Source organism: Lactuca sativa, chromosome 8, assembly GCF_002870075.4.
Source record: "Lactuca sativa cultivar Salinas chromosome 8, Lsat_Salinas_v11, whole genome shotgun sequence".
In the NCBI taxonomy this organism is placed as follows: Eukaryota; Viridiplantae; Streptophyta; class Magnoliopsida; order Asterales; family Asteraceae; genus Lactuca; species Lactuca sativa.
Window position 1 is genome coordinate 205938739 of NC_056630.2, and position 17933 is coordinate 205956671.

The 17933-nt window shown below is 39.8% G+C and overlaps 1 protein-coding gene across 1 annotated transcript; it reads left to right on the forward strand.

Moving 5' to 3' along the window:
* Window positions 1-390: 390 nt before the first annotated feature.
* LOC111915282 (subtilisin-like protease SBT1.6) lies at window positions 391-2996 on the forward strand. Its single transcript, XM_052766934.1, has one exon. The coding sequence runs from the start codon at window positions 436-438 to the stop codon at window positions 2743-2745; it is 2310 nt and encodes a 769-aa protein (XP_052622894.1). The 5' UTR covers window positions 391-435; the 3' UTR covers window positions 2746-2996.
* The last annotated feature ends 14937 nt before the right edge of the window (window positions 2997-17933 follow it).

Genomic DNA, 17933 nt, shown 5'->3' on the forward strand with positions numbered 1-17933 from the left:
TTAGGTATGAAGTCTTAACTTTATTTATAAGGTTTTGAACTCTTAACTCTACTTATAAAATTTCACACCTAAGTCGTTAAATATTATCACAAAACATATAATAAAACCAACTTTTGTCTTCTTTATTTGATCACTATAAAAATTAAAACTACGTAAAAGTCCATTTATGGCAATATGAGCAATGTAAGACCATTGTTTAGATTGGATTGAGTTCGATCGGATATTAACCACTTTATCCATATAATCTAACATATTTAATTTTTTCCTAATTTAAGTCCTTTCTTGATTATTTTTAAATTATATGGCCAATATATGATTTAAGAATTAAAATTAAAACAAATTTGTTTTATTAATAAGTAAATAATAAAATCCACCAGGCTTATTATGTGCTTATAAACACACACCCCAATACACACACTCACACTTCACTCTCCCATGGCTGTGCTCATCTGTACACTTTTCCTCTTCCTTTTCGCCGCTGGCGAAGCCGTATCCACAGATCCGACGCTGAAAACTTACATTTTCCGAGTAGATGGCGAATCAAAGCCGTCGATCTTTCCCACTCATTACCACTGGTACACTTCTGAGTTCACTGAATCCACCAGTATCCTTCATGTATACGACACAGTTTTCAGAGGCTTCTCTGCGTCTGTCACTTCCTCACAAGCTTCCGCCTTGGAAAAGCATCCGTCTGTGTTAGCGGTGTTTGAAGACCGCCGCCGTCAGCTTCATACTACTCGGTCGCCGCAGTTTGTTGGGCTGAGGAACCAGAGAGGTTTGTGGTCTGAATCGGATTACGGTTCAGATGTTATTATTGGCGTATTTGATACAGGAATTTGGCCGGAGAGAAGGAGTTTCACCGATCTGAACCTCGGACCTGTTCCGAAGCGGTGGAAAGGCGTTTGCCAGACCGGAGTGAAATTCACGGCGAGGAATTGTAATAGGAAGATTGTTGGAGCTCGATTCTTCGCTAAAGGACATGAAGCTTCTGGTGGATTTGGAGGTATTGGATTCGGTGGCACGATTAACGATACAGTTGAGTTTCGGTCTCCGAGAGACGCCGATGGCCACGGTACTCATACGGCGTCTACAGCCGCCGGTAGGTACGTTTTTAAAGCTAGTATGGCTGGATACGCTTCTGGAATAGCTAAAGGTGTTGCTCCGAAAGCTAGATTGGCGATTTATAAAGTTTGCTGGAAAAGCGCTGGTTGTTTTGATTCAGATATCCTTGCAGCCTTTGACGCTGCCGTTAACGACGGTGTAGATGTTATCTCTATTTCTATCGGAGGCGGCGACGGCATTTCTTCACCGTATTATCTCGATCCAATTGCAATTGGAGCTTACGGCGCTGTTTCGAGAGGTGTTTTCGTCTCCTCCTCCGCCGGAAACGACGGTCCTAACGGAATGTCGGTCACTAACCTAGCCCCGTGGCTCACTACCGTCGGAGCAGGCACAATTGACAGAAATTTCCCGGCGGAAGTTATCCTTGGCGACGGAAGAAAGCTCGCAGGTGTATCGTTATACGCTGGTCCCTCATTCAGCGGAAAAAAATATCCCCTAATTTATCCCGGAAAATCAGGAATTTTATCTGCATCATTGTGTATGGAAAATGCATTGGATCCAAACCTCGTCAGGGGTAAAATTGTAATTTGCGATAGAGGCAGTAGTCCGAGGGTGGCCAAGGGGTTGGTGGTGAAGAAAGCCGGCGGTGTCGGAATGATTCTCTCCAATGGAGTTTCCAACGGTGAAGGACTCGTCGGCGACGCTCATCTCATCCCGGCGTGCTCCGTCGGGTCGGACGAAGGAGACGAAATTAAAGCTTACGCCGCCACCGGCCGCGCCACCGCTACAATCAATTTTCAAGGAACAGTTATCGGAATAAGGCCAGCGCCGGTGGTGGCCTCCTTTTCCGGTAGAGGACCCAACGGGATGAACCCCGAGATTCTAAAACCTGATTTAATTGCTCCGGGAGTAAACATCTTAGCTGCTTGGACCGACGCCGTGGGTCCGACTGGGTTAGATTCCGATGATCGGAAAATGGAGTTCAATATCCTGTCAGGAACTTCAATGTCTTGTCCTCATGTGAGCGGCGCCGCCGCTCTTCTAAAATCCGCCCACCCGGACTGGTCACCAGCGGCAATAAAATCCGCCATCATGACCACCGCAAGCACCGTCAACAAACAGCTCCAACCCATGACAGACGAATCCACCGGCAACGCAACCACACCTTATGATTTCGGCGCCGGTCATCTAAACCTCGACCTCGCCATGGATCCAGGTCTAGTTTACGATCTCACCAATCAAGATTACGTAAGCTTCCTATGCTCAATCGGCTATGGCGCAAAGACAATCCAGGTAATCACTCGATCTCCGGCGGCTTGTCCGATGAGAAGAAAACCAGTCCCGGAAAACTTAAATTACCCATCAATCGCCGCCTTGTTTTCCACCGGGAAAAAGGGGGTTTTGAGGAAGACATTGATTCGAAGAGTGAAGAACGTCGGTGATGTGAATTCGGTTTACAATGTGAAGGTGGAGGCGCCGAAGGGTGTCTCGGTGGCTGTGAGGCCGGGAAAGTTGGTGTTTTCCGATAAGGTAAGGGAATTGAGTTACTACGTCACCGTGAAAATGGACGGGAGTAGTGTAATGATGGGTGATTCCGGTGCTGTATTCGGGTCGCTTTCATGGGTTGATGGAAAGCATGTGGTTCGAAGCCCTATTGTGGTGACACAATTAGACCCAATGTGATTTGTTTGATTTTAGAGGATTTGATTCTAATCATGTGGTGGTGTTTTCGCTGGTAAATTAATCCGATGTAGGCGTGTGTAGGTGGCGAGTTGCCGGAGAGTTTGACCGGAGAAGATAGATTCTCTGCTAGGGGCATCGTGTTTTGCTTTAGGGTCAACTTTTTTTCTTTATTTTTTTCTTCTTTTGTTTGTTTTTATTTTTCATCGCTTTTTTCATAATTATGTAAAATATAATTATATGGTTTGACGTTATTGCAAATTCCAAAAAATTACAAAAAGAAAACTCAATATTCACTCGTTTTAACTTTTGACTTTATCTTTTTTTTTTTTTCTCGAATTATTCGATTGTAATATATTGTAAGAAATTACATGTATTTAAAGAAGCACTACATCGACCATAAGTCAAGTCTTGGTCTTTTTAGGGGATTTAGTAATTATTATTGGACTCATGGAGTAGATAGATTATTAATTTTTATTGTCTAAAAGTAATATTTTGTTTCATAAAATCTTCTCGAGTCTTTAGGGAACAAAACTTCTTTGTTCTTTCTTTTTTTATGTAAGTTTGCTTTAAAGAAAGTATTGTTTGAATGATTCCATCTACCTTTCTTTGTATCATCTCTTTTGTATATGGTAATACTTCATTCAGTTCCAAATAGATACAACATTTATTTAGTAGGAACGTTCTGCTTAATATATAAGTATCGGTTAATTAATTAGTAAAATAATATTAGTGTTTTTGATCTTTCATAGAAACAATCACTTAACCCTTGGTAAATGACCATTTACCTTTCCTTGCAATCTGTTTAATGTTGGGTGTTTGGGAGGAGAAGAATGCATTTGAAATTGATATGAAATCAGGATCTGATTTGAAAGATGGTGTGTGTGATCTCCAAATCTAATATTTTGACCCTATCCCGGTTACATAAACTCCAGATTATAATGACAATTTTCAAGGAAGTCTTGTATCGAAGTTGGAGGTCACGTGCTAGGGTTTTTACATATTTCGAATTCTTATTATAACAAAAATAAGATTAATCATCATTAAAATTTGATTTTATCCCACTAGGCTGATGATGTGCAAGGGGGTGCAACCTCCTTGACTCCCGTCATTTGTTGGTGATTTTAATGTAACAAGACATTTAGTGTGCTTAGAACTAATATGTGAGTTAAAATGTTTATAATTTGTATTCTATACTCTATGTTCGGAGTGTGTGGTGCGCACACATATATAAGATCAAACTATAAGCAGGTACACCAAATTAGTGGGGGTCAAGGGGTTGCACTCCCTTGCTGGGTCCTAGGGGTAGCGCGCCTAGCGGGGTCCAAATGCTAGAGCCCCTGGTGGTGGTCCCACAAATATCAACAGGTTTGGAAACCATCGATCATGCCATTAGTTTCGGGATTACTTGACTAACTCAAAAGACAACAACGCTAAAATGCAACCCTAATTGTTAATTATAAACATGACTTTTCACATTGAGCCATTATACCTTTCTCTCAGCTCTGCTTTTTCTCCGACGAACTCAGAATTCTTCTAGTAATTTGGTTTACGTTTCCATGCATAGTTTTGTAACCCATTTTGATGATCGGTTGGTGTAGAATAAAAACATCTTGAGATTTAATGATCATAAATATGAAGAACATAAAAGAGATGAGTAATTTCATGATTTTATTAGAAAGAGAGAAATAAAATATTATATGAAAAACACGGGCTGAGAGAGATAACATTCCCTTGGTGGGAGAGATACCACCACACACTCTCTCTCTGGAAACTACATTGTGCACTCTTTTTTTAATACATGACCAACTCTCTCTATTTATAAGGAGAGAGAAACTAAAAAAATACAATAAATGGAATAAAATAACATAACTATCACTCATAATTTGTAGATCATTTACATGCTCCAACATTTTCTCCCTAAATGCTCGCAAATGATGAGGGATACAAATAAGTGATAAAAGGCTAAAATACACAGTAACTGACTAGAAACTGTGGTAATAAAACGAAACATAATGAGAACCAAATGCTGAAATGTCTCTGAAATTCTGAAGTGTATGTGAACTCCAATGTTGGCCATGAATCTCTAATAAGTAAAGATCTTCGGCTTCAAGGTTACCACCCTTGAGGTAGAAAAATAACATCCAAATCTTAAAACTAGTCATAACCCAATGATCAAGTAGAAGATCCAATAAGAAAAACACTTCGACTTCAAGAAGTCTGAAAAACATCTCTAGTTCTTGAATCATAATACACCCAAAATTTTTCAAAAGAATAACTTGATAAAAATGTGAAACATCCTGTGGTAGAGTCAGAATAATAAATAATCTGGATCTGGTAAACATCTAGTGAAGCCAAAATTTTGATCATGATGACCAAAAATCAGTGCCACGTCGCATCACTAAATAAACCATCGTCTTCAGAAGTCTTCGAAAATCCAAACTCAAACAATCATAAATACATATCCGGATGATAACATAATATTCTCTCCCTATTTTGGATAACCAATGACCGGATATTAAAAATAAACAAATCATCTGGATGGAGAGTGTTGGATACCAAGAGCTTTGCATGCTCTCCCTAGATGTATGAAGGGTCTCGATAAAACATGAGAATGGGAGTAAAATAAATACTCTCTGGTCATATGTAGTTGGTTGATTCTATCACTGAAAAACTGCTCGTACAAATACCAAAGTAACAAATAATAACTCTACATGAGAAATCTCTGTTGTGCTGATAAATATCAATGTACCTAAAGTGTAGTGTCGGAACTCCTGAAGTGATCTTCAAAAAATAAAGTTCACATGCTCAAGATACATGGTTTGTCAACCAAATATCAAAACAAGTCACAAATATCCCGTAAAGCGAAGATTGCAAAACAATTTTGTTGATCAGACGCAATTGCGGTACAATCCCCGCGATGAAAAATATGATATCCGACTAATCCTCATGGAAAGAATAAAATTATTCCAATATAATCAGCATGAAATAAACCAATGTGACTATCATAGGTTGGATTGTGGCAAAAGTTGGTATTGAAAAACTAATTGGTATTAAAAAAAATTAACAAATTGGTTTTGATAAAAAAATAAATAAATAAAAAGGCTAAGGTATGTGTTGGTTTAAAGCAAAAAAATTGGCTAGATATAACAAACATTGGTGTTAAAAAAATAGATGGTGTTAATTAAAAAAATGAAGAATAAAGGAAGGCGGGGGCTGCTATGATAGGGGAGGAGGAAGGAGGTGGAGAAGGGTTGCAGCCGAGGAGGGGTACTGAGGAGTTGTACTGAAGAGGAGGGGGTCCACGGGTTGAGAAGGTCTATAGTGGAAGGGTAAGGAGGAGTACATAAGTGCTACCGAGGACTAGGAAGTATGCAGTAGGGTCTATAGTAGGAGTTAAGATGTTAGGCTGCGATATGGTTGAGTGCAATCTGCGGTAGGAGCTGAAGAGTGAAGCGAAGAGGGGGAGGCTGAGGTAAGTCTGCGGTACTACTCTGTGGTGCGAGGAGGCGAATTAAAGAAGGTAGATTGCGGTAGCAGTCTGCGGTGCGAGGGGATGAAAAAGTGAGGAGTCTGCGGTAAGCTTTAGGTCTACGGTGCGAGGAAACTAAAGAACAAGGGTTGCGGTCAAGGCTAGGACGAGGTTTGCGGTAGGAGATGTAATGAGAGGTCTCTGATTGTGACATCCCTATTTTCACGGCCAGAAAATACCGATTTTGTTTATGCTTTATTAAAATCAGAGTAACTATTTTAATAAAAATGTTGCGGAATTTGTTCCCAGTAAAACTTGATAAATACGTTATCAAAGCATTTTCGTAGAAAAGTATTTTTATTCATTTTAAAACATTTGGGATGTCATCATCAATACAAAAACATAAACATAAACAAAACTTACATTCATTATCACTAGTGATTTATGTCTCCTTAATCTCTTAGCGTAATGTGACTTCATATCAACACCTATGATATAAATAAACTGAGTGGGTCAGGTTGGGAAACCTGGTGAGTACATAGCGTTTTCAACCCACAATAATATAATTATTATGTTTAATCTTCAAACAATTAATCAACCCAATTACCCATCCTCATTATCTTCTTTACTCCTAAGAATCAACTATTCATCGTTCATTTATTCCTAAGTATCATCCTAAGGAATTGGCACGAAGTCCATCGTTACCAAGGTTTATAGATTACAACTGGTGAACACGTAGTCCAAAACATCTGGTGAACACTTAGTTCAAAAATAACTAGTGAACACACTTAGTTCAAAAATACCTAGTGAACACACTCAGTTCAAAATACCTAATGAGCACCTAGTTCAAAAACACCTACATGTTACGAGCCTGCTAGCGTTCCACTGGACTGTCGAGTATAGTCTGTGGTCATCATTTATACTCCACTAGATGACTGGATCACTGTCAACATTGAAGTTTTTTTCATCGTGTTATCACACAACAACTATTTCATCTACCCATGTTTTACCCAACACATTTAGTAGATATAAAATACATATACAATTTAAATCATTTAAAACATGTAATAAAATACTTCATATCTATGTGTAAGATGAAAGAGACTATGTACTCACTTGAAAAGGTGGTGACTCGGTACTCGGACGACACTTCATTTACTTTAAACAATTCCTTTGACAGAACCTAGTATCATTACCACTAGAGTTTAATCTAATACTCGACGAGACTAATTAATAGTCTAACTATTATTACTATTATATAAGCGTTAACACAATACTTTTCACCCACTATGTACAGACATGGGCTAGACATGGAACACCGGAGGGCAGGATCATTTGGGCATATAACACTTCTGAAATCCAACAACCCAAGCGGCCCTCCAAACCAGATTCCCCGTACCGCGAGTGGTTAAAAAGATATTATAACGACACTTATATAGCTCATAATAATAGCCCAAATATTTATTATAAGGTCCTAATAACATTACTATATTTAAATAAAAACTATATTTAAAATAGCGTAGGTGTATCTTACATACGAGGGGGTTTGGCTAGAAGTCGGGCTCTGCAGGGGCAGAACTTCCGACCCGAAAGCTCTTCTTCTCAGAGCCGTCGAGCGCTCTGGGGCTTTCTTCTAGCGCTAGGGGAGTTTTGGGAGGTTTAGAGAGAGTGTAGAGAGAAGAAAGAATTGGAAAGGTGTGAAGAAAATGAGGGTGGGAGAGGTTCTATTTATAGGGTGAAATATGGCTGAACTTGGTGCCATATGTCACCATCTGGTGGCAAGACTTGGGGAGAAAGCAATGACCAAGATTGTGTTACATCACCCATTTTCGCACAACACACTTCCGACTTCTAAAATCCGTAACTTTCGAATACAAGCTCCGTTTTTTACGTTCTTTATATCCAAGAGTAGGTAAAAATAAGATCTACAATTTTCATTTTGACTCCGTCGGCTAATTCTCGACCAATCTTAAATTAACAGTAGGAGGAGATTATATTGTTAAATGTCCGCGTAAAATTCATAACTTCTACATACGGACTCCGTTCCTATTAATGAGATCTTAAACTATCATTTAGGTCGCGTAGGCCAAAAACCGCTCGAACTAAAATTCGAGTTTTGGGTCGTGCACTATGCCAAATCTTAAAAAATTCATAACTTCCTCATACGAAGTCAGATTTGGGCATTATTTTTTTTGTATGTTCTCGGTTTAACGTATACTATAACTTTTTTTAGATCACTAAGGATAAAAAGTCCTCTATCGTAAATTCACAATTTACGTCTCCCGGTGCCGTGCCGGTTTTGCCGTAAAATTTCGATGGGCCATAACTTTTTCGTTATAACTCGGATTTCGGCGTTCTTTATATGTACGGAACCCTTGAAACATATATTACAACTTGGTTAAGATTAATCCTTCTAAATTATATTCCATTAAAACTTATTTCTGACACTCATTGTCTCTAAATTGACCAGCCCGGATCTGCGGGCGTTACATTGATAGACTGTAGAGGCTGCTCAACAGATCTCTGTATTGAACATTTTTGTCAGTTTTTTTGGTCTTCGGTACTAGGTACCGAGGAGGAGTATGCTGATGACGAAAAATGTTATTTTTCATGAAAAATTGATTCCGTAGAGCCTATATCTTGAAGTTTATCAAATGAAATCTTTCCTAAAACATATATAGATGATATGGAGTGTTGGGAAGGTAAAAAGTTGAGAGGACAAGGCATGGGTTAAAGGAAAAATGTGGAGTGTGTAGGGAAATTAAGTGGACAAAAAGTGATGAGATAGGTCAAAGTCACGTGGTTTTTGCTTGGGAGGGAAAATAAAATTGGAGTACTATTTCAAAAAGAGTAACAAGGACAAATACCTTTTTGCAAACTAATTTATCATGTTCAAGCATTCTAATAAAGATCTACAACATCAATATTTGAAGCAATATTTGAAGAACAAGAGAACATCAAACCTCTTGATGAGATGAACAAAAATATTGTTGGAACATAATCTTCAAAGAAATTCTTCTCCGATTTCTTCAATAAACCCAAGATTTTGTGTCTTATTTCCAAAGCATAAATAAAATGCCTGGAGCAAATTCTTCAATTATTTTTAGACCAGAAAAATCTTCTTCTCCCTTTTTCTTCTTCTTCTTCTTCTTCTTCTTCAATGGCATCATAAAAACTTTGCAAACCCGGATTTTCTAACAGAAAAATGAACAAGTATCAACAACTTTTTTTTATTCTTGAAAGCTTGAATCAACACTTAAAAATAGAAAAACTTATCATAAGAACATCCGGTTTTGAAAGCTGAAATTCTTGCAAAAATAGAAAAATCTTCAAGATAAACACCGATCGGGAGTCGTTCCCTTGAAATAGTCGCTTAAACCTTCAAGGTACGACTTTGATATCAATTGTTGTAACTCATTTTGACGATCGGTTGGTGCGAAATAAGAACATCTTGAGATTTAACGATCATAAATATGAAAGAACATAAAATAGATGAGTAATTCCATGATTTTACTATAAATATATAAATAAAATATTACATGAAGAACATAGGTTGGGAGAGATAACTCTCCCTTGGTGGGAGAGATCCCACGACACACATACACACTCTTTTTCTCCTCTTTCTCTCTGGAAACTACATTGTGCACTATTTTTTTAATATAAGGAGAGAGAAATTAAACAATACAATAAAGGGAATAAAATAACATAACTATCACTCATAATTTATAGAGCATTTACATGTTCCAACACATAGATTAGAAGTATCCATTTGGATTATTCTAGAGTAAATTTCTTGTAACCCAGACATATGGTAGATCTATCTGTTCAGAAAGCGAGACTGCGCGATCCACTGAGAATCCAAATTTCCACCGTAATCCTTTCTATACACTAACATCATTTTGGTCGAACCGAGATTAAACACAACTTATATAATCGAGCATTCCGCATCTCCGAACTTGTCTAAGATCAAGATTTGAACTCTATTGTTAATCTGTAAATTTCATTATACTAAAAATGATATGCTAACATTAAAATCACCAAAATTAATTTGATTTTAATATGGATCCTACTCAAGTCTTATTTCTTGATGTGTTTGGTCAATAAAATTTAACGAAGAAGTAATGAAAATGACGGCATAATGGAAGGGAGGGGATAATGTACATGAATGAATCATCACTGTTTAATTTTCATGTTTTCTTACATTCCATCCGAGGATGATTGGACCCATAGTATGTTGGCATTCCAACCTGATGATTGCCTGGACCCATAGTATATTGGCATTCCAACTCTATAGTTGAGGGCCTGAGGTATTCCAACTTGATGGTTGACTGGACCCATAGTATGTTCTTCAGCTTAACTAACTAACCATAACTATAGTCTACATATTTTTCATCATCAAATCTATACAATTGAGTGACCCAACAATACAAAATATGCAAGTATCATACATACAACTAGCATCAAACATCATAATCCAATATATATATATATATATATATATATATATATATATATATATATATATATATATATATATATATATATATATATATCGGATAATATCCGAAGGGGGAGGAGTCACCGTTCCGATCAACACGACGCCCAACGTAGTGATGTACGCTTAGAATAGGCTGAAGCATTAATTCATAACTTGCGGTAGGCTAAAAAAACTCGATTTAACCGAATAAAATTTAGTTAAAATAACAAAATACCCATTGACATAATATGCATATAATTTAAAATACACAAAAAGTAAGTGATTTAATATTAATTATTATATCTATTCAACATCTTTGTATATAATTGACAAAAATGCAAGAACGGTCGTGTGGTTAGCTTAAAAATATAACTTTGGACTAGCACCAAAGATCAAAATTTTTTATTTTATTGCGAGTTTGGTTTAGTTTGGTTTGAACTTTTTAATAATGATGATTTTGCTCATTGCTATTTTATTTTCCATATTTTTTTTATTACAACAATTAAAAGTAAAATAAAAAAAATAAAATTCTCTCTCTCTCTCTCTCTCTCTCTCTCTCCTGGAATGGAATGGAATGAGGATGAATTGAATTGTTTCCATGATGGATATCGCAATTGTTTCCTTTTCTTTTCATAGAAAAGTTACAACGAAAAGTTCATGCCAAAGATGATAATATTGATGAATAAGTTTTATACCGTTAATTTACGATGAATCATAGTAAAGATATAAAATAAACTATCACATGTGTTGATTGATTAAACGTGGCCTACTTATGTAGCACCTGGTTCCTGGTACGTATTCCTTGTAATTAATAATTCTTATTTCTTGCATTTTTGCCTTGGACTCGACGAGTTGAAGGACCAACTCGCCGAGTAGAAGCGGGATGAGACGCGGGGTCCAAGCTTTGGACTTGGCGAGTAGACCCTGTTTGGGCAAAACCCTAATCCGGGTGTTTGCATCCTATTTAAACGCTCTAACTTGGCTTCCTTTGTCTCTAACACTTCCAGAGAGCTGTAGAGCAAAACCCTAGCCCCCATATTGTTCTTGAGAGTGTTCTTGGCTTTGTGAAGAAGGTTTGGAGCTTAGAAGAAGAAGGAAGAGGTTGAAGTGTGCAAGGAGGGGAGGTAGATCCGGAATCTTCACTGAGAGAAGCTTCCATTCAGGTAGAAAGGTTCTTACCTTGATCATTAGTTCATTAGATCCCCTTTTTGTCCCAAATTAGTGGTTTTCAAGCCCTAAAACCTCAAACTCCATGTATTTGTGGTCTATGTTCTGAAAGGACTTCAGATCTAGACCTTATGGACGTATTAGAAGTATAAAGTTTCTATGGTTGAAGTGGTTGAGGTCCTCATTGAGTGTATGACCTCATTAAGAGCTTGGTTTTGCCTTTTGGAGCTTATAGGGCCATGCATGCACGTAAAGTTTGCAACTTTACGTGATAAGCATGCCCTAGGAACATAGATCTATGGTTTGGAAGCGTTGCATGTCTCAGATTTGGTCTGTATGGGAAATGGGTCGAAGGGACTCGGCGAGTCCCAAAGTGGAACTCGGCGAGTTCTATGAAGGTGGCCTTAGACTCGGCGAGTTGGATGAACAACTCGGCGAGTCCTACGAATATTGCCTAGAACTCGACGAGTTGTTCTTCAAACTCAGCGAGTCATATGAACTGTTACTGAGTAAGAGGGGTTTAAGTGTTGAAGGTCCAACCCTTCGTATCTACATGCGGAATTAGCAATTTAACGTGTAGCAATAGTCCCAGAAACCCAAATCCTCATAAAGGATGCTCTGATGAGGATTTGGAAGTGAGTGGGAGATCTGCTCGTGGAGACTCGGTGAGTTGTTCTTGGACTCGGCGAGTCGGATCTATAATCCCAAGTAGTGAGTTGAGGGTGACTCAGTGAGTGGGAAGTGGGACTTGGCGTGTAGGACCAGGTTAGTAGGAGAAGGACTCGACAAGTCTGTGCGATGACTCGGCGAGTCCATTCAATTGGAAGTTGACTTTGACCAAGGAGTTGACCTTGGACCAGGGGTGGGTCAGTCATTTGACCTAAGGGTATTTATGAGTGGCTAATCTATGTTTATGGATTTGTAGCCGGAGGATTACCGGTGCAGCAGTCAGACGCCCAGCAGTTAGACTTTTGGTAGCTACTTTTCGTGGTGAGTTTCCTTCCAGTAGGAACGGGTATAAGGCACCAAGGCCGGCCCGTATAGACGATATGATAGTATCGGAGTGTGGGCAGAGCCCGTATCTCTTAGTTGATTTTGATGATGATATATGCTAGTGTGGTAGAATTGTTTATACTCGTTGTCTGTGTGATACTTGTATGTTATGGTTTAGTAGTGGAGTGTGGGCGAGGCCCGTATATCCTAGATAGCGGAGTATGGGCGAGGCCCGTATCTCCCAGTTAACGGAATGTGGGCGAGGCCCGTATCTCCCTGAGTGTGGGCGAGGCCCGTATCTCCTAGCTGTTCATTATATGATTGTATGGTATGTGGTATTATGGGGGAACTCACTAAGCTTCGTGCTTACAGTTTAGAGTTTTGGTCTCAGGTACCTCTTCAGCGAAGGGGAAGGAGTTGGCACGGTAGCGACACATCATACACACCCTTTGTTTTTCCGCACTATGAGATTGTTCTGGGATTTGTACTCTGACACTATGGTTGATTCCATGTTTTGGTTTTCAGACACGTAATATGTTTTAAGAAACGATATGATCGAATGTTGTTTATTTTCAAATGTTTTGCAAAATGTTTAATTAAAAATGAAATTTTTGGCTGTGAAAATTGGGTCGTTACAAGTTGGTATCAGAGCCCTGGTTTGAGGGATTCGGACACACCCTCGGGGATGTCTGAACTCAAATCAAGGAATTAAAGGATTTCAAAAAAGAAAAAGTTTTCTAAAGGATTAAGTAAAGAGTTTTACGAAAGAACGAAGTGTGTGACGTGCGCGACCGGCTGAGCTCAAGTAAGTATTCCCCAAAATACCCATACAAGTTTATGTTATGTTTAACAGTTTTAGTAGAACAGCATGCTAGAATAGGACTAAGGATCTAGGAGTGATGTCTTACGTGCCTGCTTTAGGTGCTTCTGCTTATGAGGATTTCATGCTAGTATTGAGTAGACAGCAGTAGGATAGCCTGTTTAGGTTATGCCTGACAGTATGAGTTTAGCACTGTATGCTAGATCAGTTTCTCTCTATGAGAACAGATTTGCTTGAGGTTGTTCCCTTTTGTCTGAATGCTGCTTGCTTTGTGCTTTGTGGGGCTCTGAGTGATGGGAGTTAGCCATTAGGTGAATACGTCACGTCACATGTGACCAGGGTTGAATAAACTTAGAGTGCTGGATTCGGCCCTATTGCGCAGCTCTCGTTTGAGTCTAACCGTTGTAGGGACGAGTCTGTTACTCGAAGGATTATCTGAGCCTCATCACATGTGATGGTATTCAGGTAATCGCTAATTGGCATTACAAGGAGGCCTTCAACAGCTGAGGACCGGGTAGGGTGGAGTCAGAGATTTCCCTAGGGCAAGCCTAGGATGAGTATATCAGTCCTCAGCAGTAGTGAAAGGGATCTGGTGGAATCGGGGCAGTCCTTGAAGAAGGTACGGATAGATGTGGAAGGTAGTATAGGCCCGTACTACTAAAAGCAGAGGATCCGTACCCAAAATAAGGAAGGCCGAGACAAGACCAGGGAGCTTGAAATAGATGTGATCCCTTTAGAAGTATCAATATCACTAATGGTTACCTGTGTCTATTGAAGAATGGTGGTGCTACGTCAGAGGCCAGCTGGTGGCAGTTCTGGAGAGGGATCAGGTTCTGAGCCAGTAGATGAGAGGCTACGCAAGTTCATCGTGTCAGAGATTACCAAAGGCATCCTTGAGTCGACCACCATCATTTTCGGGTCGATCAAGGAAGGGATAGTTGAGCTGATGGAGGACCGCCTCAGGGCGTTCAGGAGTGACATGGCATCTGGCCAGTCAGGATCTCGCACACTGTCCTTTAAGGACTTCAGGGGCAGTGGTGCGCCGGATTTCCATGGGGTGAAGGACCCTATTGCTGCCAGACGATGGATTGCGGACATTGAGTCCGCACAGCTGACTAGCTTCTGCCCCGAGGGGTCGAAGGTGAGATATGCAGCAGGGTGTTTGAGAGACAGAGCTAGAGATTAGTGGGAGTCCGTCGGTGACTCATTGGGAGCCTCGACTGTTGAGGCTATGACCTAGTCGGACTTTGTGACCAGGTTTAGGGCTGGGTTTGCGCTGGCTGTCGAGCTTCAGCAGCTGGCCAGGGAGTTCTTAGACATGAGACAGACTACGAAGACTGTGGCTGAGATCACCCCCAAGTTTCGGGAGAGGGCATTGCTGGTGCCCCAGTATGCTGGAGACGAGGATATGAGGAGGACTCGCTATCATGACATGCTCCGCGTTGACATCCGAGAGCATGTTAGCTTTTCAACTTGCCCTACCCTGGAATCCATGATTGCCAGGGCAAGGGAGAGGGAGATTGATCTGGAGCATATCCGGAAGAGGAAGGCAGAGGAGGGGCAGGTGGCTGGGGCTTCGGGGAAGAAGCCCAGGGGATAAGATGGTAGGCCGAAAGGCCAAGGAGGACCGGGCCGCTGCGGGAAATGGGACAGGTCACACGAGGGAGCATGTAGATTGGGATCGTCGGGCTGTTACAAGTGCGACAAGACGAGACACTTTAGCAGGGATTGTACTGACCCTGCCTCGGTTGTTCAGACATCTGATTTGCTGTGTTTCCATTGCAACCAGAGGGACCACAAGAGGGCCAATTGCCCCCAGCTGACAGCAGCATCAGCGCCAGTGAAGGCGCCAGCTCCAGCGACCCCGCAGATCACAGATGGTCGGCAGGGCAAGTCGGAGGCTCCAGTGGTGAGGAGCCGGGCCTTTCAGCTGACTGCAGAGGAGGCACGCCCCACGCCCGATGTGGTGATGGGTATGATTTCTTATTTATGCTTTATTTTATGCTGCTGTAATTTTGATATGCTATATGTATGTGCTTTGTCTAGGATTGTTCCATGTGAACGATATCCCCGTTTAGGAGTTGTTTGATTCGGGGGCTACCCGGTCGTTTGTTTCTCAGTCGAGCTGGGTCTTTACCCTGAATGGAGGATCAATGACTTGGAAAAGTTCCAAGCAGGAGATCGTAGCTGACTCAACGTGCGAATCAGAGTACATAGCGGCGAGCAAAATGTCAAAGGTGGCAATATGGTTGAAGAACTTCATCAGCCATAAATGAGCCTATAGATATTTTTTGTGATAATGAAGGAGCGGTTTCCTTGACCAAGGAACCAAGGGATCATGGAAGAACTCAACATATAGACAGGAAATATCATTTTATTTGACACCGGGTGGAAGAGGGACTCCTCGTAGTGAAGAGGGTATCTTCGGAGGATAACCCAGCAGATCCCCTTACGAAGGGACTGAGTAGGGTTTAAGCACTTGCAGCACGCTAGAAGCATCAGGCTGAAGGACGATATGAGTTTAGATTAGATAGATTCGAAACGTGTAATAGATAAATGTAATTGACATCTGATGATTAAATAAAGGAATATTATTTATAAGTAAAATTATTGTCTTATGTTGATTGTTTACCTATTGTTTCACTTTGCATGTTTTGACTTCTTGAATAATAAGATTATTCGAACGTTCCACGATCGCTTATACTTTGGGAGTAGGTATGCAAGAAGATTGTCGTGAATTGGTTTGTAGATTGTCTAAAGTGTGTTAGACATAGCAAAAGTTTGCTGCAATATTCATGAGTGCTTATGAATAAGATTTGAGCATTGGATTTGACCCGCGCTTGCTGGCATCACTTCATGGAATTTATCTTGAGTGATCGCAAGAAGATAATATCATATGGTCTTAAAACCTAGACATATCGTTTATTGTTTTCAAGTTGGTTGTGCATTGATAATGCATAAACGCATTAGTAACTTGATGTTATAAAACACATTGTTGTGCATGATTTGATGAGTGAATGGTACATGCATATAAGTTGAAGTTTATCTGTTCCTTTTATCCTAAGAGGGTAAAAGTGATATTTGGGCCCCTCGACGATTTGGTTTGACTTATGTGCCAGGCCCGGTCAGAGCTGAATTGATGTGTTCAATGAAGTTCTATGTCATATAAATCAAAGATCGAGAAACAAACTGTTGGACAATAAGTGTGACAACCCGAAATTTTCTACCCTATACAATCAAACACTTCATTGAAAGTCAAACTCATTTCTGCTATCATTTAGCACAATTTGAAATCTTTTTAAGCGTTCTGAGCCTTGTACACTTAAGGGATAAGTGTTGGGGTTATCTGCTAAAGCTATAGTACAAAGATCGGGCCTAAACCACCTTGACCATGAGTTCACGGCCACCACACTGGAGTTTACGGCTGTAAACTCCATGTGGGCCGTAAACTCATCCTATATGATCAAGTTTTGGCCATTTGTTTCAATCCTTCACTTCCTTGGATGATTTGCCTTCAAATCCTCTCAATTATCATCCCGATCTTCACTTTGGAACTTCAAAACTAGTAAGTATTCTTCCTTGATTAGTTGATACACCTCTTAATCTAGCATTCTCTCATGATTTCATCCATGAAAATGATGTTTTCATAGATCTTCAAGAAACACCAAGAACACACACTAGTGTTCTTGGCCAAAACCGACCATTTCAAGCCTCGATATTGTAAGTACTCTTGCTCTATCTTGTTATGTACTAGATTAAACATGTTTAGGTCTTAGAAACATCAAGATTTGAGGGTTGGATTAGAGTTTACAGCCAAGGATCTCCCAAGGTCGTAAACTCCCTTTTATGGTGCAAAGTTGCCCTAATTTCCTTCCTTAAGCTTAGAAGTTGGAATAGAACCCTCCACCATTGAACTAGGGACATTAAACTTCGAGTTGGTACATAATACCATTGTTGGATATAGTGTCTAAGTCTATAACTTTATTTGGTATGTACTTGACCCGACCCGGCATGGTCCATTTGGGTTGCATGGCATTGCAATACTTGGATAGACTAAATGAGAGAATAAGGCACTTATGATTATTGATATATTATAAGTTCTAATATATTAATAATAGTATTATTTAATTAGTATTGATCAAGTATTAATCTAGTATTAATTTGGTGATCAAAGTGAGACTAATTAAATATATAGGGTTGATTATGACAATCATCAATTCTTTTATAGTGGATTAATGATCCATGGTTTATGGGTTATGGAT

Excerpts from the sequence above, each read along its gene's own strand:
- LOC111915282 (XM_052766934.1), top strand. The coding sequence starts at position 436 with ATGGCTGTGCTCATCTGTACACTTTTCCTCTTCCTTTTCGCCGCTGGC.